Genomic DNA, 25,388 nt, shown 5'->3' on the forward strand with positions numbered 1-25,388 from the left:
GTACAGCGACCTCAATAAGAACTGCTTAGAAGACAAAAGTGAACTCTTAACGAATAAGACCAAACAAATGGACTCTGATTGGTCTAGAATCTTTGACTCCTTCACTGTGTTGCACTCTTTACTCACATTACCATGAATGTTCACTGTTCTTCTAAGTCCACTCTGATCCCTGTGATATTCATTTGAAATCTTTTCAAATGTGTTCATGGCCAGTGTTTGGCATGCAGTGTGAGTTAAGTGTAGGAGTTTGATAACGCCAGTTTGACTTCTATTACTGGACCTGGGCCAATACCAGCGGGTCTCTCCATCACCGTGTCTCAATTACTTGGGTTGACTGTGGCATTCTCACTTAAGCCTTGAATGTTTATGTGTGTGTGTGTGTGTGTGGGGGGGGGGGGGGGGGTGAGCATTGCCCCCCCCCCCCCCCCCCCCGCAGATATTAAACAGCTTTATGAGTTTCAAACCACGTCCACATGGCAATGTTAGCTTAATTTCAGTTATTTATTGCTTAAAACTTTTACATTTCTAACTAAATTTACTTTTAATATTTTTGTTGATTACCTTAGAAGCTTGTTTTATTAGCAGTTAGCCGTTAGGCGGTGGCAGCTAATCTCCCATTAACTTGGCCTGTTACTATGATTGATATATCATTTTGCATATTTTTTTATTTTGTGCATTTTTACATTTAATAAACCTATATTGATAAGAAAACTTATGGTGAATCATTTTCTGCTAAAAACCCCAAACAGCTGAACTTAGCAAAGCCAAATCTGCTAGCTCCTCAGCATCATGTCAGACCCCACTTCCTGTTAGCCGTGATCGTTCCCCCACGTAAGCCGAAGGCGTTTACGGCTTGAAAGATTCAACGCCGCTGCCAGTTTTGAAATCTTACCAAAAGCACGTTTGGCCACACAGCAAGTCTCAGGTGTTTTCATTTGAAGACATGCTCTGCTCTTCTCCTTTACCATCAGGGTCAGCTGCAAGCCTGTTCTGAGCCTGTACATGGTTTAAGTACACAGCTGTAATGTAGCGTTAACCACACTGCTAGCAGTAATATCCCACTAAATTAATTTAGCAGTTGCAGCTGATGACGATGCAGCTGATGGTTTTATATTTGCCTTAAAAAACGTATTTAATTGAATATTAAAGAAATCCCCCAAGTTTTTAGTTTTATTAACTCCAAAAATCTCTCACTGATTAATGTTTTCTTTTTGGAGAAAGTCCACAGATGTGTGATGCAGATGCGTGATGCACCAAACCCAATGAAAACAGACAAAACCTGGTCTTGTATGAAGAAGTCCTAAATATGCTCCAGGCAACTTGATGTGTAAATCGCACACATGGTTAGACTGAAAATAATGATAAGACAACTGAAATGACATCACTAAGGGATATGATGATTTTTACGGGGGGGTGTCAAGTTATTTTGTTTGTTTTACTGGGGGATTTGCATCTCATCGCATCTCCTTTGCATCTCCTCGCATCCTCGCTAATCAAGCCTTGAATATAGTTCTAGCTTTCAAAATATGTCTACAGACATGCCCACCCATTACAGACATGCCACCCATTACAGACCTGCCCACCCATTATAGACCTGCCACCCATTACAGACCTGCCCACCCATTACAGACATGCCCTCCCATTAAAGACATGCCACCCATTACAGACCTGCCCACCCATTACAGACATGCCCACCCATTATGTTTTACTGCCCCCCTCCAAAGCAGTCTAGAACTGGGGCTGCTACAGTGGCAGTATGTGGCATCTGACTGAATCATTACTACACCTGTGAGGAAGTATAATTGAGGAATTACAGACAACACAGTACAGCTTTACAGGTGGCAGTTATCAGGATCATATACAACCACTGCCTACTTTATTATTGTCATTTATTCATTAAAACACATGCAGATGTACAGAAACTATAGCCTGGGCAGGCAGCATGATGGCTTGGTAGTTGGAATATGTTTGCCTCTCAGTACTGTGGTCTTGGGGTGGAATTTGCATTTTCTCCCTGGGTCTCTATGGGTCTCCTCTGGGGTCTCTAGTTTCTTTCCACAGTCCAAAAACATGGAGGTTAGGTGAAATGTCTACCATAAAAAAATACCCTAAAATACCCTGGTGTGTGTGAGTGTGTGTCTGTGTTTGTGTGTGTGTGTGTGTGTGTGTGTGTGTGTGTGTGTGTGTGTGTGTGTGTATGTGTATGAATGATTGTATGCCTGCATGCCCAGTGATGGATGGAGCTCTGTTCTGGTTGTTATCCTCTCTCCTTCCTGTGCCTGATTCAGTCCCCCAGGGGTCTGTGGTTTCTGGTTGAGAGAATGCTGTGCGCAGCTGGCAGCTGCCTCTAACTGGTGAACTGACTGAAAGTAAAAGCACTGTATAGTGTGTCCTTAGGTGCAGAGATAGGTTCTGTATAAATGCAGCTTTTGTCTGCATATTTTGGGGTATCAGTCTCAACCCAGAGGTCACTCTGGCACATATGAAACCTCCTGCAGCAGTTTTGTGCCTGGTACACTTGTAAGAGTTCAGTAGTCAATAACATACCAGTTCAGAACCCAGTATCATACCAGTTCAGCTCCTAGTACCATGCTACTTTCTTGCCAGCGTCACTTACCATGTCCACATGTTCCTCCCAAATTGTCAAACCCATGTCAACAACATCTCTGTATACGTGTACAACTATGCCAATCCACAGTCGCTACACTACACAGCCGGGCTACAACCGAAGACAATCAGGGACTATCCTTTTAAATTGAGCCAACGCTTAGTATCATTGTGAAGTGGCCAGTGGTTATACATTGTACAAATAATATCCAGTGGTTTTGTGATCAGAAATTGACCGGTAATGAACAGGGTAGAGGGCAACATAAAAAATGGCAAGAGATTCTATATAGTGGGTATATATATGGTGGGTATATATATATATATATATAATGTGTTTATATAATGTAATATTATTTATAGTGGGTAATGTACTATAATACAAAAATGGGTGGTGTCTGTTGCTTGTATGTCACCTGTATGCAAGTGTTGCCCTTCACTAGAAGGAGACATGAATAAACTCTGCTGTTGTGATATCTGCTTGTTTCAGTGATATGTTTCAAATCTGGAAGCCAAACGATGATAACGTTAGCGAACAGCCTGTAGTTAAAAAACACCCAGGTATTCAGCACACTATATATCAATAAGATCATGCAAATGTATGACCTTGGAATGCCATTGCAACAATGTACATTAGGTTCAATTGCCTACTTTATCATAGATTTGTGTCCAGTGCAATATGCCACCACTATGGAGGGAGACATTTTAGTAAGACTGATTATTATGAAAACAATGCCTGCTTAATACCACCAGTTATGCTCATAATTTGTAGCAGCAATTCAACAATGACATTAATCTCTTGATGCTGTTGCTAAGTTAAGCTCTCAGATAAACCGATAAAAGAGCTTCATCATGATATTCATTTCCTATGTGCCATCAATGGGTTACGAATAAAGGTTTTGATTACTGATTAGAGGGACCCATCAAAGTGATGTTTTATCTTTAAATGAATGTTTTCTGCCACATCCAATTTGCTTTTTGTCTTTTCATATGCACTGACGATTGTTTTGGCCTCTTGTAAGATGCACTGCACATTATTTTGTGCAAACAAAGTAATAAATTCTTTGTCAGTATGACATGCTCTGGGGAACCCCCTGCAGACAGGAAAAGAATATCATCTCATTTAAAGGAACAAGAAAGATTAATAGGTTTTGAATTTGTGTAAAGAATGAATGCTCCTTATTTTGTTATCTGTCATTTCTTGAATGAGATGCAGTTTGTAATTTATATCTTACATGGGTGTTAAAATGGGGAAAATATCCAGAGCAAAGTAAAGGGTACAGTACAGTATGAATTTATTGTTTCTTTTATTTTTATCTGACTACATGGCAACAGTTTCATCTGTGGAGGTCTGTGGAGTTCTGTGGTGTACTGTGGAGTTCTATGGAGTTCGGTTCAGGGCTGGGTTTCCCCAAAGCATCATAAAACAAAGATCACCTTTAACTGGTAGAGCGAGTATTACACCGAACACCCTCTCTCTCATGTAAGATGACCTTAATGAGAAAAAAGGGCCCCAATGTTGTGATGTGAGGGGTATAAACTGGGTGGCCATCATATTGATAACACACTTCTCTCGAAAAAGTAAAAGTCATAGAAGAGGCTGTGTCACAGAGTCTGGGTAATGAATTACCGCTGCAAGACAAAGTCACAGTGGGTCAGCGTCAGCTGCTTTCTTAGTAGATCAGATAATGTGCAAATGGACCCCGCAGGGCTTTGCCAGGCTGGTCACCCTTCAGCTCCCGCAGTCTACGAGGAAGTGCGGCGTCCTCTCGTTAGCTTGAAAAGCCACGGCAGACAAATTACATAGCAAGCTTTAATAATTGCAAGACAGTGAAGCGGAAGGAGAGCAGGAAGGCAGTCTGAAAAGGACAGACATCCATCTGAACATGATAACGTCTTCACTGTGCAGCCAAGATCATAAGAAGCAAAGCTGGTCATGTTCTGATGGATGCCTCCTGCTGTGTACACCCCCCAGCTGGAAACTCCAGAACTTAAACCTTCTCATTTTTAATTTGTCAAAAGCTGTCACTAATTTAAAATTTTCAGTTAGCCCACAAATTCATACATGGAAATGTGTTTAACACCTATATTATAAGAAACATCCTATCATCAACTCACTGTGCATATTACGTACAGCTGTCTTATAGTTGCATTTTATAGAATGTGACTGTAACTCCTCTGTTTCCATGGACAATTTATCAGCCGCCCGCTGCATTACTAGACTGGTAGACTGGTCAGTTTGTGAACACAGGAGCACTGCAGACTGGATATTATCTGGATGACGGACCAACACTTCAATGACCCGTTGACAGTGCTCTGCCACTAAGAAAAGTCAGAAAATGACTGTTGAGAAATAGTTGCATATGTACAATGCAACTATTTCAGTCAGTTATATATATTCAGTCAGTTACTGTTCCACTACAGCTGATGGTATATTGGGATGTCGATGGTGTGTGTGCTATACTCAGGAGCCTTTCTGTTAGGACAGGATATGTCCAGTTTCTAGCAACAGTGCTAGTGCTCTTTCCAAACTGAATTCATTTCTTCAGCAAATAGCACTAAAAAGACTTGTGAGATTTTCAACATGGGGATGGTATTGTCCTAAATCTGTGAGAGGAAAATCTGTGATTGTAGATGTGGTGTGAGTCCTCAGTTCAACCTGAATATGTGGCACCAGAAGGGAAACAGTACCAGGGTAGCAGGTCTCGTGACTGACATCCCCCACATAGGAAGGGATTTGTTCCAGCAGCTCAGCTGGTGCAAGGTGAACGTGCCTGCCAGGCCAAGGATGACACCTGTGACCAGACATTGTCAGGTTTCCTGCACGTCTGGGATCAGTGTTATGACTAGCAGGTGCTCAGGGAAGCATGCACGGCCTGTCGGAGGGTGCTGGCTCTCTCTGGCTCCTTAGGTCAGCACTGGGGCTCGTAACCTGGTGGAACATACCTGTATCTCCAGCTCATACATGTGGGGAGGGGGAAGTTCCACAGGTCATGACCTCTAATTCAGTGATTTACTAGATGGAACAAGAAGCATGACCCCTTCTTGACCCAGGTTAGCCGCTGTATGTAACATATGGTGCGCAGTGGTTTTTTTCCTTTTTTTTTTTTCTGAGATTTGTGTTCATAATTTTCCCAGAGTGATTGTAACATCAAAAATAAGGAACACAAACAAAAAACTAGAGAAATACCAAGGGCTGAAAGAAGAGCTAGAAAAGATGGATGGTGAAGGTGACTGTGGTTTTCATGGTAATCTCTCTCTCTCTCTCTCTCTATATAAATATGTTTGTTTCATTATTGATGAAAAAGGAAAAGGGAATTCCCTCTGCCCATTCTAGTAGTTGAATTAGGGTACCTCCTGTCATCACTGCCATGAAGCAGTATGCAAAATTCAGATATTCAGATATTACATTCTACAGGTCAAGAGGTGAATGCACAAGGTATTCATCTAAAAATCAGAAGCCCTTTCACATAAAATGACCTCAAAGTGAAATATTTTTCCTTATTAGTTTTAATAGACACAAAATAATGTTTAACAGAAAATACAGTGTTCTACACTCGTCAAAGGAATTTGAGTTCAGAGCAGTTTGAGATCAGGCGCGTTAGAGGCTCATACCAAACGGACTTGCATGACTGCCTTTCATTTCATCATCTAATCCAGACAGATTTTGAGCCAGTGCAGTGACAAAGCCCTCAGCCAGCAGCCTGTCTTATGTGTGACATTAACGTCCAAATTTCATATTTGTGGTGAAAAGATGCTTTGAGAAGGAGGACGACTTTGGCTGTGCTTGTGCTTTCCTCAGTGATTCTTCTATTCATGCTGAAAGGCCACATGTCCTGGCCAAGGAGCACAGCCTGTTTCCTGTCACAGTGCTTCCATGACTGTTCCCATAAGTGCAGGTTCATGTCTTCTCCATAAGTCCAGGCTCATGTCTTCTCCATAAGTGCAAGTTCAGATCTTCTCCATAAGGGCAGTTTCAGATCTTCTCCATAAGGGCAGTTTCAGATCTTCTCCATTCTCCCTAAAGTGGCGAAACCTTTACAGGAATCAGGTAGGTGCTTGCTGGTATAATTTTGTGCATCCAAGCATAGTCATATGGTCCACCATGCTCTGGGGAGCTGAAATAGAGCTCAGACAATGAACAGGACAGGCAGTTTCAGCTACCTCCTCTTTGCTCCTCCTCACCTTATGCTCTAAATCCCCATGTGTGTGGGGGGGGGGGGAACCTCGCCTAACCCTAACCCTTACCTCACACCAGGTCTAAACGTTTATGGGCTTCCACACAGCACCGTCCCACAGTGTACCACTGAAATGCGAACACGACTAGATTGTGGGTCATAGACAGCAGTTTTAGCTACAACTCACTACTGTGGCACACTTGGGCCTAGTCTTAAAATTATGAACAGGCCAGTCTTGAACTGATCCCATTCAAGATCTGTTAGTGCACATTATTTTAGGAATAAGAAAGTGCAACGTGCCCTCAAAAAAACCTCTCACTGCTCACCTGCAGTGATTCACACCATAGCAACAGCTGGTTTTCCCTGTGATGATGAGGAGGCAGAGCAGGATGTGGGGACAAGTTGAGTAAAATAGAGACATACGTTTATTAGCACATGCAACAAAGAAGACGTAGCTTGCAGGCTATCGGGGTTAAACATTAACATCCATGACTAGACAAGAGACTTATTTGCGCACGATAATGACACAGAACAAGGATCAGGTGAGAAACACAAGAGGGCGTGGCCATGCAAGCACACACACACACAAACACACACACACACACACACGAAGACTTCGAGGGGGAGAGGCCATATCGTGACATTCCCAAGTAATGTACACCAGAAGAGCTGATGTGTTAACTGATGTGTAATTGAAGTGCAAAATCAAATGGACACGTGTCACTCTACACATCTTTTTGTCCGAGAGGAAGTGGACTTGACTGCAGAAGACTGATAACCAGATCTGGTCCTTTTGTGCTCTGTCCTGCACCTCATATTGTCCTGTCAGCTCTTCAAGAGATAAAGCTGCCAGCCATCAGCCGATGACAGAAATCTAATAAGTGTCTTAGGCACTGAAGGTGGTTGGCAGGTGGAGATGGGGAAAGGGGGACAGTTTGATGGATCACTCCACTCTGAGTGCTATTATCACCACAGTTTATATACCTATATTTCATTTTCCTTTTTTCACATTGAAGCATGCTGCTTTGTTGTGTTTACCTGCGGAGTATTGCTAACGGGAGGACAGCATGCGGGTGGATGATTAAAGTGGCGTTGCCGAGGACAGCGTTTCCTGTTTCATCTTCGGCTGGCTGAGCGCTAAGAGGGCCCAAGAGCCTGTTCCAACAAAAAGGGCAGCTGGCTTTTGGGGTGGGCTTGCAGCATTCTGCAGTCTAGTCCATTGACAACATCATATAACTGAAGGATTTTTAGTTTTTAGCCTGATATGTGTCCTCGATGAGTCAGCAGGGGTAATGGGGACAACAGTGTCGTGGTTTTGTCTCCACAGGAAGTAGCCTTGCTGGTGATTAGTGAGAATCTTGTTGCCAGTCCGTAGTCTCTGTCTGAGGAATCAATGTATTTTTCCAGTTTTATTATCATCAGTTTGTGACAGGAGTCCGTAAATAAATATTTTCCTTTATCTGAGCCCCCCCCCCCAACCGCCCAGCCTGTGCTGATGGCAGCTAGACTAATGAAAGGGCACTTTTATTTGGATGTGTTAACCCTGCGTGTCCCGATCTGCAGAGTGTCTGGTCTGTCATGCTTGATTTCACGGCCCGGTGTTCTGCAGCCACCTGAAGCGTTGTGTCCTCTGCTTGCTTTCAGATGGTAAGGTGGAGGTGACCAAGGAGGGCATGAAACTGTGCACCATGGGACCGGCCAAGGTGTTCGGCGAGCTGGCGATCCTCTACAACTGCACCAGGACCGCCACTGTTCAGAGTGAGTGACTGGCACACACACGCACACACAAACACACACACATACACACACATACACACACATGCACACACACACACCACCACTGTTCAGAGTGAGTGACTGGCACACACACACACACACACACCGCCACTGTTAAGAGGGAGTGACTGGCACACACACACACACACACACCGTCACAGTTCAGAGTGAGTGACTGGCACACACACACACACACACACACAGCCACTGCCACATTTCAGAATGAGTGACTGGCACACACACACACACACACACACACACACACACACACACACACACATACACACACACACATACACACACACAGCCACAGTTCAGAGTGAGAGACTGGCACACACATACCACCACAGTTCAGAGTGAGTGACACACAATGCCACAGTGAGTAATTAGTTTTTCTCAAGCCTTACGAATTCCTTCTGAGTAGCCCTGTAGGCGTGGCACCATTGAACTGTGCCAGCCTAAAGGGCATGGTATCATTCCTTGCAGGCTGTACTTTGAGCTACAGCTCAGAAAAGGTTCAACTTCAGAAAGAAGCACATATGCACACACACACACACACACACACACACACACAAACACACAGAAACATTGGAAACCCCCTACAACTACTTCATGAATACAGTTGATTCTGTCAAGAATGGGTAACCATGGAAACACACATTTTCTTTTGCTATTCTTTTGCTAATGTAGGTAGTGCAGCTACTCTCAAGAGTAACCATGGAAACACACACACACACACTCACACACACACACACACACACACACACACACACACACACACACACACACACACACACACCACACACACACTCACATTGATAGACAAGCCTATTATAACAATATATAAACTGAAATGTTCCCCAGGACAATCTATGAGCAGAAGCAACTACTGAGCCAAATTTATTTCAGAAAGCAATAAATAGTGCGTATTTCCCAAAACATGAAGAAAACATAGTACTCATATATGTGGAAAGACTAATAAGACTAAGGGCTTTTCCTACTATTGCTTTCCATGTTTCAATCTTTGAAATGAGGAACCCACGGCCCTCAATTTGCCTGTAATATGTGATCAGCTGATTTGTATGCACTTTAGCCAAGAGATATAATTTACCAGCATTGTGGAAATCAATAATTAAAATTTACAATGGAAACCTTCCCCTCATTACACTAGACATAAACCCAACTCTTTTCGCCTTAGACAAAGATTAGAGCTTCTCCATTTTGTGTATTAATCTCCAGCCAGTTGTCTGTCAGATGCAACACTTATTTTTAACTATGGTCTGAAGGTAGAAATCGCCTGAACATGCACCTTAACTAGAGGAGGGGATCCTCCATCTTCCCAGGCGCTTCCTAATGGCCCGGAGCCAGTGCCCACTCCCGTCTGTTACAGGACCAGCGTTCCACCACTGGCAGGCAAATCTCATTGTTTTTGTGGTTCGGCTCACCGCTGCTAAGGCAAATGGAAATTCATTCTGTCTCTCTGCAAGTGTGTCTCTCTCGCTCCCTCTGTGCCACAGCTGTTACTTTATGGAAATGTGATCAAACAATTTTATGACCTGCTTGCGCAGAGTTGTTTTTGCATTTTAGAGAAATGTGGTCTTTTTGTGGTTGTTTGTTTTGTTTTTTTCTGAAAGTACTTGAAACACTGGAATGTGCACACTTTATATTCACATTTACACATGCTTTCAGTAAATCGTGAATCATGAACAAGTCTAAGGTGGAGAGAGAGATGGGGAAAGAGAGAGAGGGAGGCAGAGAGAAAGAGAGAAATGGAGACAAGCAGCATGACACAGACATAAAACTAGGTAAGATACAAGAGAAGAAGTGGCTGATGGGATTTTGTTTTGCAAGATTTGAACATTTGCCAGGTCTCTGAGCGCACCGTTTTGTAAAGAGGACACGGCTTTTTAAAGCACATGCAAATGAATCGTGTGGCTCTTGACAGATAAGTGTGCAAATGAAATATGTGCAGTAGAGAAGGGCCCTTATAATCTGAGAGGCATTATGATAACATACATAATTGCTAATAACACCTATACTATGTTCTACGTATGACAGTGTTAATGCTTTTGTTATCATCTGGTGCTGAGTGGTTTTGTTTCTGTGTTTCGTGTGGCTGTCAGCGTTCTTGCGTGCTCATCATGTTGTCTCTCTGATGACCGTAGGATGCTGACAAACCTCCTCTCACTTGAACAACAGTTTGGCAGCTTTGCTATTCAAGAGTGCTTGTAACAAAGGGGAACCTGCAGAAGTGACAGTGGAGATTAAGTACTGAAGGATCGGTCTCGCGTCTCGTAACTGGTGTTTACCTGAACGCACTCACCAGGCTAACTAACAGACCACCATTCAAGTGAAGTAGCAAATTAAGAGAGAGGGAGGGAAGGAGAGAACCTGGCTGTCTAGAGAGTGGTTACAGGATCATGTCTTCCACGTTGCCCTTGAGTTCCCCAGTTAGTCCAGGTTCTCTTGCCTCTGTGGGCTTAAGGACGCCCATTCAAAGCCACTGAACGGTGCAGGACCAGGAGCCATGCCTGCTTCTCTCTGATTTCCACCCTGCCACTCATTAGAGGTATTAGGAAGTGAAGTTTAGAGAGAAAGAGAGAGAGAGACTGAGAGACAGAAAGACACAGTAAGAGAGAGAAACAAACATACAGAGAGAGAGAGAGAGAGAGAGAGAGAGAGAGAGAGAGAGAGATAGAGAGAGAGAGAGACAGACAGACCAAGAGCGAGAAAGAGGCATCGGCAGCTGCTGGCATCCATTCACATATTAAGTGCTGCAAGTGCTTTGTTGCCATAGAGACCAGAGCATTTTGAAATTCTCAGGGGAGAAAGAATTCCCCCCCTACACACCCCAAAGTTCACACAGTGCCCTTGCATGGAGTAATTTTTTCCACCGTAAATATTATTTCAATAAAAGCCACCTTTTATTTTTTATTTTTATTATTTTTTATTTTTTAAACCATGGCTGTCAATCCAGAAAGAATGTTGAGTTTTGCCTTTCAGATGCAAAGTAATTTAAGAGAGAACAGAGGGTTTATCTGGACAAGGGAAAGCTCTCCACTGTAGCCTCGTCATCTCTTCTGGAGTGTGTCGGTGTCACGGAACGCCCCCCCCACGAGTCATGTGGTACCGCCTGCCACGTGCAGGGGGGTTCACCATAGTTTGTAGCCACACCGTCCGTGATGTTAAGTGTTTGTCTTTCTAGTTAAACCCCTGCCTGTGTGTGCCTCTTCGTTGGTCATTGTTACTGTTATTGTGTTATTGTATATGTGTAGCCATTGTTAGCATTCGATGTCGTTGTTCCTGTCAACATTGTTCGTCGTTATGTGTGAGTACCACAAGTGTCATCAATGTTTTGTGTCATTAAACGTCCCAGTAAATCGAAGGAATGTGTGTGTCCTGTTCCGCGCCCTGCAGCAGTCGGGCAGCCATCACAGTCTGCTTGCTGAGTGCCTCTCCTTGTATTCACCCTCAAACCAACCCGTTCCCTGTGGCATTATTACAACTGTAATATCAAGCGCTGTTGAAATGATTTGCCTCTTCATTCCAAAGCCAGTTCATGGTCTACCTAAAACCTCTGCCGTGTTTTTGTTTTACATCATTGTAGTGGATCAAAAGGACCATAGCATGAATCTGCTGGTCTCCATCCTCATCGTAACACTGATGTCCCAGGCATGCGGTCTCTCCAGGTCTCTCCAGTGACCCTGACATTAAGCTTTTTCCTGCTCTGCTCTTGTGCAACACAAGCTTTTAAGAGTTTTTCTCTCTGAATTCATCTGTAGCTGGCTTGTTTGATTTTTTAGGTATCCTGTTTCTATCTCAAATTGGCAATTTCCTGTATATTCTTTTACTATGAATCTGCACGAGGAACCAGGGATTCCCTCACAAAACAGACCACTGTCCTGTTGGATAATGTGTTTTCATCATATTCCCCATCGACAGCTTTGGTAACCATCTTCCTCACTGCAAAGTCTTAGTGTCGATATTGTCTAGTTTGAAATGTGGCCAATAAAGCTGACTCACCTAAAATTGCTTTTGATCTGAGATTCCAGGCTGTCCAGAGGCTAACATGGGATGTCCTTTTCCATCAGAAATGCAACATCAGAATCTCCTAAAACAAGCCTGTCACTGCCAAAGGAAAAGGCAGGGGAGATCTCTGTGTTCGGCATGTGATAGGATCCACCTGTTTCCTAATGAGTGTTAAGGCATCACTGGCCACAGGTACAGGGGGTGTGGCACATGCATGGTACAGGTGGTGTGGCACATGCCACCCTGCACTTCATTGGCTGTGTTGGACCGCCTCCAGGGTGGGGGTTTTGTTGGGCTTGATTTAAGTCATCATGTCCTGATCCTGGCCCTGCACATCAGGAAATGAAAGCCACCTCCCCCATCCTGACACAAATGTGAATGGAATCGGCATGAAGGTCTGCAGCTCACAGGGAACACGCCTGTCACACCCTTACCTCACGAAGGCTCTGAGGGAGGAATTCAGCAAATGAGCTTGTTACTGAAGTAAACAATAACAACAACAAAAACAACAACAAAACACAAGCCTTTTTGGGCTGGGATGTCTCCAATTGGCTTTTCAGCTAAGCTCTCGGTCTGAAGGCTCTCTCTCTGTGTCCTCTTGAGTGGTAAACGCAGTTTAAGCAGGCTATGCAGAATGAGGCGCAGGTGCTCCAAATTTCAGTAATTTACTGAATTGCCCCGAAAGCACCTCCACCCTGCAGATGATGCTAAGCCACACCCCTGCTGCCTCGACACCCCTCCTCCCTGTCGTCAGAGGAGATAAAGTAGTCCCACACATCACAGGTGAGGCGCTGCAGACGGCCTTACATGGCTATGACGTGGACAGCGTCATTAACCACACGTTATTTTTTCCTTCAAATAGAAACAACCTAATGAGACTCCAAAGTAGTTACCAGAGACAAAGCACATTCTGAACTGTGTCTCAGAATAATTACTGTTTTCCTGCAGAACACACATGCTTGTATGTATGTGTTGTAACATTGCTTCCCCTCTGTGCAAACAGCCAGCTGTCTCTGTGTAACTGAGACTGATGGTAGACCTGGCGGCGTTCACGCCTTGATGGTTCAGAGGTCTAGTTGTGCCCTTGTTAGGTACGCGTGGAGTAGCAACTGCTGACAGCACTGTGGTAATTTCACCTTCTACGTGCCCCATGTCGTCAGGCGCTGCCAGCTACTGCTGATCTGCTCTCCCGCAGATCGGACGCGTTGCCTGCGTTACGGTGCCTGACGCTCCTTTAGGTCAGCTCGCTGGGCAGACAGTCCTGTATGGTGGAAGCCGCACTGGCTCATTTACGTCACCTCGTCTGCCTGCAACAAACAGCAGACCAGCTTTGCTTCCCCAGGCCGCGGCAAGCGTAAACACAGCCAACTGGAGCCCAGCTGTGAGGGCCTACACAGGGAAAACAGAGCACTCAAACAGAGTGAGTGGCAGTCAGAGCATGCTGGGGGGTTGGGGGGGTTGAGGTGGGGTAAGGATTTGGGAGGTTAGGACTGGGAACGTTTTTAAGAGCTCAGTGAAGGGTGTACCTCTCAGAGACTCTCAGACACAGATGCCTCGCGCTGGGAAAAGCTCCTGTCTCCATCTCGCCTTCCACCTGCATTGGGCATATGGTAAAGTACATTCTTTCTACATTCCTTGTGGGCTGCCTGCGTCATGGAGAGAACTCTTGAGTAAACTTGTTCTTGTGTTTGTTAAGCAGCGGTGCTGTCTTTTATGGCAGGGAGAAGTGCAATCACATTTTACCAAATAGATTAAACCGAGAGCTTTTGGGTAACATTGATCACGATCTGTTTACTTGCTGTCACCGTCACTAATGGTCCGCATTCCCCATCTATATGCTTGGACAGGAGATGGGATTCTCGCTCTCTACACCAGACACAAAGTCCATAAGTTATGCTTCAGCACATGGATTACAGATGGAGCCATTAGTGATGTCAGCTCATTATTGTTAAATCAACAGATTTACACCAAGAGAAAACAGGAACAAACAGGTCAAACAGTGATTGTGGACATAACTCCATTTTCTTTTCCATGTAGGGAAAGCTAGCATGCTTACTTTAAGATTGGTCTTGAAGGCGATATTTTCTGGGTGCAGTTTATGTCTCTGGTTGCAAACATCTCCTAGAAATATGGCCAGCTTTGCATTTTGTCATCCAGTATTGTGGGAGGATTAATTACCTGCGATGTAACAGAATAATTCATACTTCTGTCTCTGTAGCCACCCAGTTCTCTTCATTCTAAAATCAATGCGGCTAATAAATGACACATTCAGGTCTAGTCAGTATTAATGTATTTGGCAAACCTGATATCTATGGAGGAAGATAACGTGTAACTGAGAGCAGCCTGCTATAATGCGCTGGATATCCTGCTACTTCAGAAACTTCACATTTGGTACAGACTGTGGTTTTGAAGTGTCTCAGGTCTGTGCAGACAGGTCTTCCAGCACAGACTGTTGTGATGGTTTAGTGCCGGTCAGTTTTGATAATTATTAACCACCCCTGCAACAAGTGCAAACACTTGTTTGAAACATCGCCTGCAACTGTTGTTATGGGTAGAATAATTCAAAAGGAGAGAGAGCAGGGGAGTCTTTCCTCTTCTTGTAGAAGCTGTTTTACAGTGGAGCGGGACGCAGACAAGAAGCTGCCGTGCACGAGCAGGAACGCTGGTGCTGAACGCGTGTGGCATTCCTATGATGCTATTCATAAACAGCCGTAAACAACCTTGACAGATGCAGGAGTGTTTGTCACTAGGCATGAGGCTCTGAGAATGGCATGCTCTCTCGTGAGTGCACCATTGTTCAGGCCCATTGCAGATATGGTTGGGTGGGTGTCATTTGAGGTCTTAACTCTGTACTCGACACTTTTCATGTGGTAATTGTGATTCAGCCGGTGGTGCTGAGTGGATGGTTTTTCTGAAGACAGCCCAAGGGCCTCGTCATGGCCTGACTGTTAATAACATTTGACAGACTTCTTCCTGTTTGCAAATTGCATTAATATGTCAAAATCATAATGTCTATATGTTCTGGTCTGGTTTGTATGATACTGAACACCTTTGCTCTATAAGGACAATTTTGTGCAAGAGTGAGGAAAAGTGTTTTATTTTAAAAATATTAACTTACCTTTTTTTCCTTAAATTTCTCTGCACTCACTTATAGGCCCTGTTTGACATGAATTTTCTTTTGAAACTTGATAGAATACCTTGGGTATGTTTTTATAATTAAAATTGAGAAATATTCTCAATTTTCTTGCACATCGCTATGATACTTGTGTTAAAAAACAACTCGTTGTCAGAGAACTTGTTTCTAAGAAACTTTGACTGGTGGTGTAGAACTATTGTGCAAGATGACCCACCAAAAAATTGAAACCTGTAATTTTTAATATGTGGACTAAGAGCACATGCCATTAATGAAAATTATTAATTAAAACCTGGAGACCATGAACAGTGGCTTGGTCTTCTCTGTAGGCATTGATGAAGTGAGTTTTCCAGAGTAATTGATTCTATAAAAATGAATCGATACGTTTCTCCAAGTACCAAGCCAGAGGTCAAAAGAGCTGTGCTTGTGTACGACCTGACTGCGTATTCTCCATCCTCACGTTCCAGGTCAGAGGGCCTGTTTTGCACATCTGCACACGCATGCACATATGACTCTCACAGACACGTGTGTGTTTAAAGCTCCATGCATGATTTACAGCAGCTCTGCCAGCTAGAGGTGTTCTGCTTCACAGCACCTGACCTTTGGAATGTCTTTGATCTTTGTGCATCCACGCCGTGTGCCCTCAAGGCCTGCTCAGCCTACCCTCGCTGCTGTTCAGTGAATCACCTTTATCCTTTTAAACTAACCACAGTACTGTAGCACCAGGGTCTGATTTTGTGATTTCTGCATTGAGCTGCATCTCGACAGGCCTTTCTCATGTCTACTAGTGGTTTAATAACATCTCTCTTTTTGAGAGCCCATTGAACGAAGCCAACCGGAGGTACAGAAAACCCCCTTATGTGTCAATTAGTTGCCATGGTAACCTGTATGCTGTTGTTTGGACTGGGAGAGATAAGAGTTTTCCCTTTGATGGGATGGAGACATAGCTCAGTCTGATTATAACACATAGTCTATTTCTCACTCATTCATGAGTAACAACACAGATGTGACCTCCATTGCTAGTAGACTTTGACTCTCTACTCATTGGGAAGCAGAATATGATGGCCTGGAGCCAAAGGTTTTGTCTGGACCTTGGTGCTGGGAAGAGATCAGGGTAGTAGAATGGCACCATTTTACAGCATAAACACTCAAATCACAAGGGAATGGAGTCACCTGAAGGTTGCAGGTCAGGAGCTTCTACAGAAGTGCTGCTGGCCGGGGGAGTAGCACCTTGGATTGGGCCACTCTGGGAGAGAGCGAATTTACAGGGTGTCTTGGAGTAAAAGCAGTTTTTGAACTTATGCGTCCCCCTTGTTCTTTGGGGAGGTTACCTTGGAGCTGCAGTCTGATTACATCACAGCAATCTGTGCCTTTGGATGTCTGGTCTGTACTCTGTAGTGTGCAGTCAAGCTTCCCTCAGGTTCATTCTTTACTTTGCTTTCAACTGTGTTAGTGCCAATCTGGCAACCTAAACTGATGTTAACTGATGTTAACTCACTTCTCACTCTGGTGTAAATTCATGGAGGTGGAGGGCTGTGCGTGACAAAGTGATCTGGCGAGGGGTGAAATAGCAGGGTTCCGACGTGCCACCCCAACGGCTCCTCTGCTGTCTTCATCTTCCCAGGAGACGTTCCCATTTCCCATCTGCTACCATTCATCCTCAGCAGTCTTCTGCAAAATATATTGTATTATGAGATGATAATTTGTTGTCAAGAATAATAGAAGGATCCTCACATTTTTTTGTCCAAATCACAGGATTCTCCCCTCACACTGCCAGGATGTAGACGTCTCTGCTCATCACCCGTGTCACTTGGCATTCAACTGCTGCGTTTCACGCGCTGCTAAATATATCACACCGTTAGTTCCCACTTGTGCTGCAGGGAGCCTCAAATGAGAGCAGCTTGCGTTTCAGGAGGGAAAACCTCATTGGACCTCTGTGGAGCTCACACACACTTAGAAGTTTGGGGGTATAATTTAGGCGAGAAAGAAATAAAAACGTAATAAAAAAGACTACCAGGCACTAACTTGTATTATCACTATCAGCCACCTATATATCTGAATATGAATGAGAATGAATATGAATAGAAAGGACAGACAAGCACTCCAAAGGGTAGTGCGTTCAGCAGAGCGCATTATTCACACGGAACTTCCTGACCTGCAGACCATCTACTACAAGCGGTGCCAGACCAAGGCCAGGAGGATTGTAAAGAGGAGCGTCTTCCTACAGGCCATTCAGGCCCTGAATCAGGGAAACTGATAAACTGTGGGGACCACCACCACCATGTAACATAACTGTAAATATGTCATTTACAAGATAGAACTGTACATTCTGTACATTGTGTACATACATATATACACAACCATATACATTGTACATTGTGTATATAAACATAATATACATATATTGTACATACATTGTTAATATATTTTTGTACATATATAGAATATATATATTTCTCTATGTACCCCTGTTTTCTTTTTCCTCAGTTTGGACAGAGCACTCTCAACCATTTCACTACGAGTTATACTGTGTATGACTATGTATGTGACAAATAAACCAAACTTGAAACTTGAAACTTGAAATGAAAGCAACAGCAGAGACGTTTCCTAAACATATAATGCATTATGAATGGCAAAGCAAAGGATACCTGTTGAACGTCTGGCCCAAAGTGCTGAAGGAGAGGGTGAGCTTGTGGGTCTCAGTCCGTATTACCTACCTGAGCTTCTGACCAACCAAATGGCTTTTATGATCTTTTTAGGGGGAGAATATATATATATATATATATATATATATATATATATATATATATATATATATATATATATATATATATATATATATATATCAAGCCTCACTTTGCAAAAAACAGGAAAATATAAAAAATAAAAATATAAAAAAACCTATTTTTGCTCCAATTTTGAGAACTTTTAAAATTAATATTTACTTTTGTTGAGTGTTTTTATTACTAATTAGTTTTAGAAATTTAAATGTAACATTTGTTCACTTATTTATTTTTACAGGGAATAGTCCACTGAGACCAAAGTCTCGCTTCCATTAGATCACAGTAAAACAAAATTAACACATAAAAGCTAAAATGAAGCTAAAATGAAATGAATAATAAATTGAGTGTAAATATGAAAAAAAAAAACAACTTAAAACCAAAAATTAGACAGAACCTTTATAGGATATACAACAAATAAAACAGACAGTCCTAATAAACACTAACAATACTGCTCTCAGTGGGATGGTCATTTAAAAGTACTTTAACCTGATTAAGAGATGACAGATATTTTATGGCACTGTAGAATATTCACTTTAGTCAAAGCATTCCGACCCACATTATTTCTGGATAATGGGCCACTAAACTGTAAAACAGACCATCTTCACAGACAGTGCTCCTCAAGGAGCAGTGCTGCTTCCTTTCACCATTCCTCTCATTCGACTGATCAATGGTATGTCATCGTGTATTGCGGTCTGCATATACCCAAAAACACCATATCAGAGGATATTTTTGGTAGTATTCAGGTAAATGGGACTATGTTTCTGTACCATAAGTCAGGTTACCAGTTTCTCAGTACATTTTACAGGACACCGCTTCATTTTGCTCTATGTGCAGCCGCTCTTGAGTGATAGCTTTAATCTAGCATGAGTATTTTCAGATCCTCGTCTCTCTTCTAATTGCAAAATCACAAGAATCAGTTGTGGTTAAACCTTAGGAACAAGATGCATTCTACAATACTACTAATAATGGCCTCTTAATACCTTCCCAGATTGACTCATTTGAAATCTTTGTTTTATACATGTGGTGATAAGCCTCGCTTGCAGCCCTCCAAATCTGAAGTGAAAGCCCAACTGCTGCGGAATGTGTCTTTTGTTCTTTGTTCATCTCTGGTCATCACAATGTACAAACACAGATTCAGTGATGCTTGATCCATTAGTGCATTTCAGCTCCATGAAAACTGTATCAAGAGATAAAAACACAAACATTTAAAATCTTGTACACATTCATCATACTACAAATGTGAATAAATATAAAGAGTAGTTAACATCAAATTACACAATTTATTGAATATGTTACCCAAATTACCAAACTGAGTAAACATAATGAATTAAAAACACCACTCCTCATTCCGCTCACCAAGGAATGTAAAGTACAGTATGATATTCCCTTCTTCTGTTGTATTAAAATATGCAAAATTAGGCTTGAATGACAAATTTGTACAAGAGTAACCTTCGCCAGATAAAATCATGATGACCAAGGCTACATCCAAAGAGTGAAACCCACCAGCCACTTTAAGTTCCTCTGTGAACAATCTATGGTAGCATGCAAGGAACAAAATTCATTATGAGATTGCACCAGGCAACATGCCACTTCTGTCGAGATATTCAGAAGGTAGTCCTTCTTCCATTCCACTCCAGAATTACTCAATCAAATATTCAACACAACACTACTGTGGTGTACTGTATATATTCTCTCATAAATTTTCCAGGTGGTGGAAGAGCAACCTGTGACTTCATTAAATTTAGATGATTAGGTGTTATAGGCACAAGCGAGTTGGGATCATCTATTCCATCTACAATCAGTGGACAGTTATTCATGGATACACAAAATATTGTCCTAAGGAAAGCCCTTAAGTCTACCTAGACTTTGAGCCAACATAGTATTCGGTACATTCTGAAAGGTCCATATTTGATGCTCCCAAACGTCATCTGCATTACATGCTGTGGGGGCACTGAAGATGAATCCACACCGCTTCTTAGCCAAGAATGCTCCCAAAGCTTTGTTATACTGTTTAAGTTCTTCCCTGAATTCATTCCTAGTGCCTACAAAGTTCTGTGGAATGGACTGTTTTGGACCGTTTCTTATTAAGAGGAGTCACAATGTGCACGTGTTGATATTTACTTGATTTTATTCTCAAATGTTCACATTGGGATGTTAGATGATCTATCCATAAATTTGTGAATGACTGTGTGTCTGCATATCCAGTGATGGATGGCAATCTCTGCTGGGTGTTATCCTCTCTCCCCTTCCTGTGTCTGATGCAGTACTACAGGGAGCTGTGGCTTCCAGATGAGAGCATTCGGCCTCTCTGCTGTATATTGCCTGGATTTAAAAGCAGTGTTTTGATTGTAAAGTGCCCTTGGCTACTAAAAAAGGTGCTTATGTGTAACCTCATATTATAAAAATCCATGTGGATCATACAAGGAGGATCCATGTGGATCATACAATATGATTGAATGGATGCGCTGATGTGTGTCTAAAAGCTATCACCCTCTGTTAACCACTGAATGCCAAGTGCAGGTAAAGTCTGGATTATGGTCAAGGCATTTGATACTTGTCACTGTTTTGGAAGAATCCACATCATAACCTTTTCCTGTGCTTCAACAGGAAGGATAGGATTACCTTTGGTTTCCGTGATTAAAGGAACTAAATTGCTGTTGATGTAGAAACTGTTCTCAACAAATATTGATAATCTGCTTTGTGTTGCTATGTTGGGAATTTTAGACCAAAATTAGCACACCCTAGAGAAGAGGCTACACAAAAAGGTGAAGTGCTATCTGGCATTGCTTAGGCTCCATATCAAAGCCTCCATCTACCCACTATACAAACCTAAGATAGTTGTGTGGTTCAGAGATGATGCAATGAACATCCTTTCAGTGTTGGAGATGATGGTCACACCTTCTTTTTTAAAAAGGCAGAGGACTCCTACTAAAGAATTAATCAGATCAGGGACCATCAACAGACATGACTCATTCAGTGAGAAGTTGTAAAATTTACCTGCACAAAGACAACTCTGAACTTGTCAGGTTTCCTTGGATGTTATACACCAGACTGAAGTACAGGGCAGTGGAAGCTCAGTGGTTAAGGTACTTTACTATTAGTCAGAAGGTTTCTGATTCAAGCCCCACCACTGCCAATTTGCTGCTGTTGGGCCCCTGAGCAAGCTCCTTAACCCTCAAATTGCTTGTAATTGTAAGTCTCTTTTGGATAAAAGTGTCAGGTAAATGTATCTACCAAACAGTCTCTCTGACAGATGTCACTGCATTGCCCCTGTTAATAATAGTCTTCATGAAACCTTTATATTGCTTATGATACTGTTGATTGGCCTTCAGTCTCCTCTTAATGTATTGCAGGTGGACAATATCCAATTTCTTATTTGGGACAAGGTGTGGACAAGGGCCTAAAAATGTGAGGATTATCTCTTGTTCCGGTGCTGGTGCCAAAGTCCCGAACAGTGCTACATTTTTCCACAGGTTCTCAGACAGAAACATTGGTGCCATTCTGGCCCCATAATCTTGCAGGTCTGTAACCAACGAACCTGTTACACAAATGACTGAAGGGCAGGGTCCTAGTGCCACCTCGTAAAACTGTTTACCTGCCTTACCATCATTTACAGCATGAGAACCACAGCAAATACAACAGTAATGAATAATCAGTGGTCCACAGAAGAAACAAACGCATTACTTGCAATATGGCCATATAGTTTATATGACGTTTTCCAACTTCTGGTTCCAGATGATGGAGCATCCACATCTACATATGTAATCTCAAACCTGTGAAAACACGGGTCTGTTCTTAAAATATGCACCGGTGGAAAAGTGGTGTAAGTGGCTATCCTCTCTTTGCTGGATGTTCTCAATGAGAAGCGTAATAAAGCACACATCAACCTGGGAGACATAGTTACCTTCACAACTCTTCTCACTGAAGCCTTTGATTCCAAAACTTTAAAAATGTCTGTGGCTGATGAACTGGCATCTGCTTCACTGTAACCCTATTCCTTGCCTATCCAGGTGGGGGTAAGACGCTCCTATTATAAACCATCCTATCTCAGTCCTCTGTGTGAATGGTTTGTTCTCACCCTGAAGTGGCACCAAAGCTGCAGGACAGTTATATCCAATTAACAGTTCCAGAACACAATCTTGAAGTGATGACAACTTATTTGCCAGATGTCTGAGATGAAGCCACTGCAACGCTGTGACTCTGGTTGGTATATAAGACTGAAATGGCCTGTATATGCTTCCCGTAATTGTATAATCACTCAAACTTGTAGACTACAAGCACTTTTACTTACTATGACTGTCTATGGCTATCACTGCACTGACTTCAGTTGTAATGACTGAGTGACTACATTCAGCTGGCTGACAAGATCTTGCAGAATGAAAGATGAAAGAAGGTTAAAGCCTATCTGGGCTTCTTTAAGCATAAGCTTTGTGAAACCTAAGAAAGTTGTATATTCTCCAGATGTGTTTTTCCATGATGTGTTATTCTGCTCCATTTCTGTACAAGCCACTTTGGTAGTTTTTTTCCAAAAGCGTATGAATCACCTATCAGTCACTGAAAATAGCCAATCCTTTAACGTGGGAATTGCAACATGGGAACTGGCAGTCGATTTAGGCTTAATGAGCTTGCACTCGCTTCAGCCAGAATAACTGTTGAACTGTGAGATGAAACTTGTGACTGCTATAATACAGCTTGAATCCCTAATAGTCTGTTTGAGTCACTCTGTTTTTAGGGTTGTATTATGCTATTATTAGGATGGCATTGTTTAACTCGCACTGTGAATTCTGAACATCACCTTCGTCTATTGTATGTTTTACCCTAAGTTGCAGCCACTCTAACATCCAAGTTTGCTTGTGTCATTTGTAGCTTTATTTTCTCCTCCTCTACCTTCATCTTGATTTCTTTGTTTCTACCAAACATTTGTGAGTCATGGAGTTTCTGTTCACTTTCCAGCATGCTAAGTTTAGCATGTTGAGCTTGCGTCTCCTGCAGAAACTTTACTTGTTCTAATTTGCCTGCAAGTTCTGCTTTAGCATCAGCTTGCCCTCTACTAGCTTTGGAACTTGTCCTTAACCGCTTCCTCTGAGACAATGCTTTAGTGTTTGTACCTCCAAAGATGGATTCATACCACTCAATGTTTAAAACCATCCTCACTCTTTGATTTTCTCCTTCCTCTTTAAAGGCTTCATGGATTACTTCTAATCAATTACAAGTAAATCAAGAACACATTTCTGTAGTCAGTGTATTACTGGCATCCAGTTTCTTCATGTCTGGAGTGCTAGTAGAATTATGTTGAAGGAGCTCATAACTTTGATTTACACTGTCATATCCACTTTAAATGTGTTCGGTTATTGTTCGGTTATCTATATTTTCCTTTGAACAGAATGTTTCCAGTTTTCTAGCCATTCTTGATATCTGCTTCCAGGAATTATAAGATGTCAAAAAAGCCTTTTCACGAATCTTTTTACCTTTCTCTCTTTCAAGAGAGGTCACATTTTATATTCCTATAGCAGTTTGATATTAATATTGCTGTAACTATTAACTTTATTTTGTCTGCATCTAAGTTCAGGTAGCAGTGGTTTCAAAAGTGCTGTGTGATGTCATTCACATCAAACATTAACCTTAAAACGCACAAGATATTCAAATAGTTGTGCACTAAGTATTAAACAAATTTAATCTTTCTCACATTAGTTAAGGAAAGGTGACATAAGTAGCTCTAGGCATGTATATCACTTAGATGTAACTTCAAAATTATTTCAAATTTGATGTAAACCCATTTTAAGCTTTTAACAATGTGTCCCGTAGTTTCAAACACTAGGAATGGGAACTTAATCTTTTTGGTTCTATCAAAATATAATTGTGTAACAGTTCAGTGCATTTTGAAATCATTCAGCTAACCGGCATCTCTCACTGCATGTGTAGTATCTCTATATATCAATTACTGAGGCAGGCTGTCCAGCAACAAAGATAGCAGTGTGCAGTATAGCAGACCCAGACTCAGCAGTGTGGACTATAGCAGACTCAGACTCAGCAGACTGCAGTATATTGGTTGACACAAATGAGGCAGAGTTTTAACTGCAGCCTGTGGAATCCAAAATAAGAGTCTCTATTGATGCTCAATATGTCTCTTATTTTTTCTACAAATACATTTCAGCAGCATAAAAACTATATCAAGACATGCAAGCACAAACATTTTATGTCTTATACAAATCCATAATAGTACAGAGATGGAAAAGGTCAAGTATAGCAGACAATTAAAACTAATCAAACATAATGAATTCATAATGCCACACCTCACTCCACCCCACAAGGGCGACACAATAATCTCTTCTATCACATTAAAATATGCAAAAGTAGACTTGAATGACCATTGCCAAGTACAATCCTGTAGTCCAAGGCAATGCAAACAGTGAAACACACCAGACATTTTAATTTCCTCTTCCTCCCGGCGAACTACGGTACCACACAAGGGACAAATTTCAACAGCATGGTTCAAAAGTGTTTTCACAAACATAAAGTCATTTCAAAACAGACATTCACTTTGCACTTAAGTTACACACACATAAACCAGCTTGTCCCAATCTCATAACAATAAGGCAGTACAAATACAAATCCTTTACAGGCCTGATGGAACACAGACATGTTTTTCAAATCTGAGTTTGCTTTTGCTTCTTTGGTGAACTGACAATGATTTTTATGTTATAGACAAATCTGCCTCTCTAAAGTGAAGCTAAATCTTGATTTCTTTATGTTTCCAGTCACAGATTTGCTAGGCCCTTTTTAAAGAAAACCTCAGTCTCTCTAAAGATCCTCCTGAGATCTTGTTCGGTTACTCCAGAAGCCATGCGTATGTTCTCCTGAAGCTATGCTTATATTCCCCCCACC

The 25,388-nt window shown here is 42.1% G+C and overlaps 1 protein-coding gene across 3 annotated transcripts in view; it reads left to right on the plus strand.

Annotated features, from left to right (window-relative positions):
* The window catches only part of prkg1b (protein kinase cGMP-dependent 1b), an 82,390-nt gene that overhangs the window by 12,739 nt on the left and 44,263 nt on the right, over positions 1-25,388 (plus strand). For all 3 annotated transcript variants that reach the window (XR_003410579.2, XM_027009434.2, XM_027009432.2), the window contains exon 3: positions 8,427-8,540. Coding sequence is in view for 2 of the 3 variants with exons in the window: in XM_027009434.2 (XP_026865235.2) it covers positions 8,427-8,540 (114 nt within the window). In the remaining variant the exon portion in view is untranslated. The remainder of the gene's footprint in view (positions 1-8,426; positions 8,541-25,388) is intronic.

This window comes from Electrophorus electricus, chromosome 14 (assembly GCF_013358815.1).
Source record: "Electrophorus electricus isolate fEleEle1 chromosome 14, fEleEle1.pri, whole genome shotgun sequence".
Lineage (NCBI taxonomy): Eukaryota > Metazoa > Chordata > Actinopteri > Gymnotiformes > Gymnotidae > Electrophorus > Electrophorus electricus.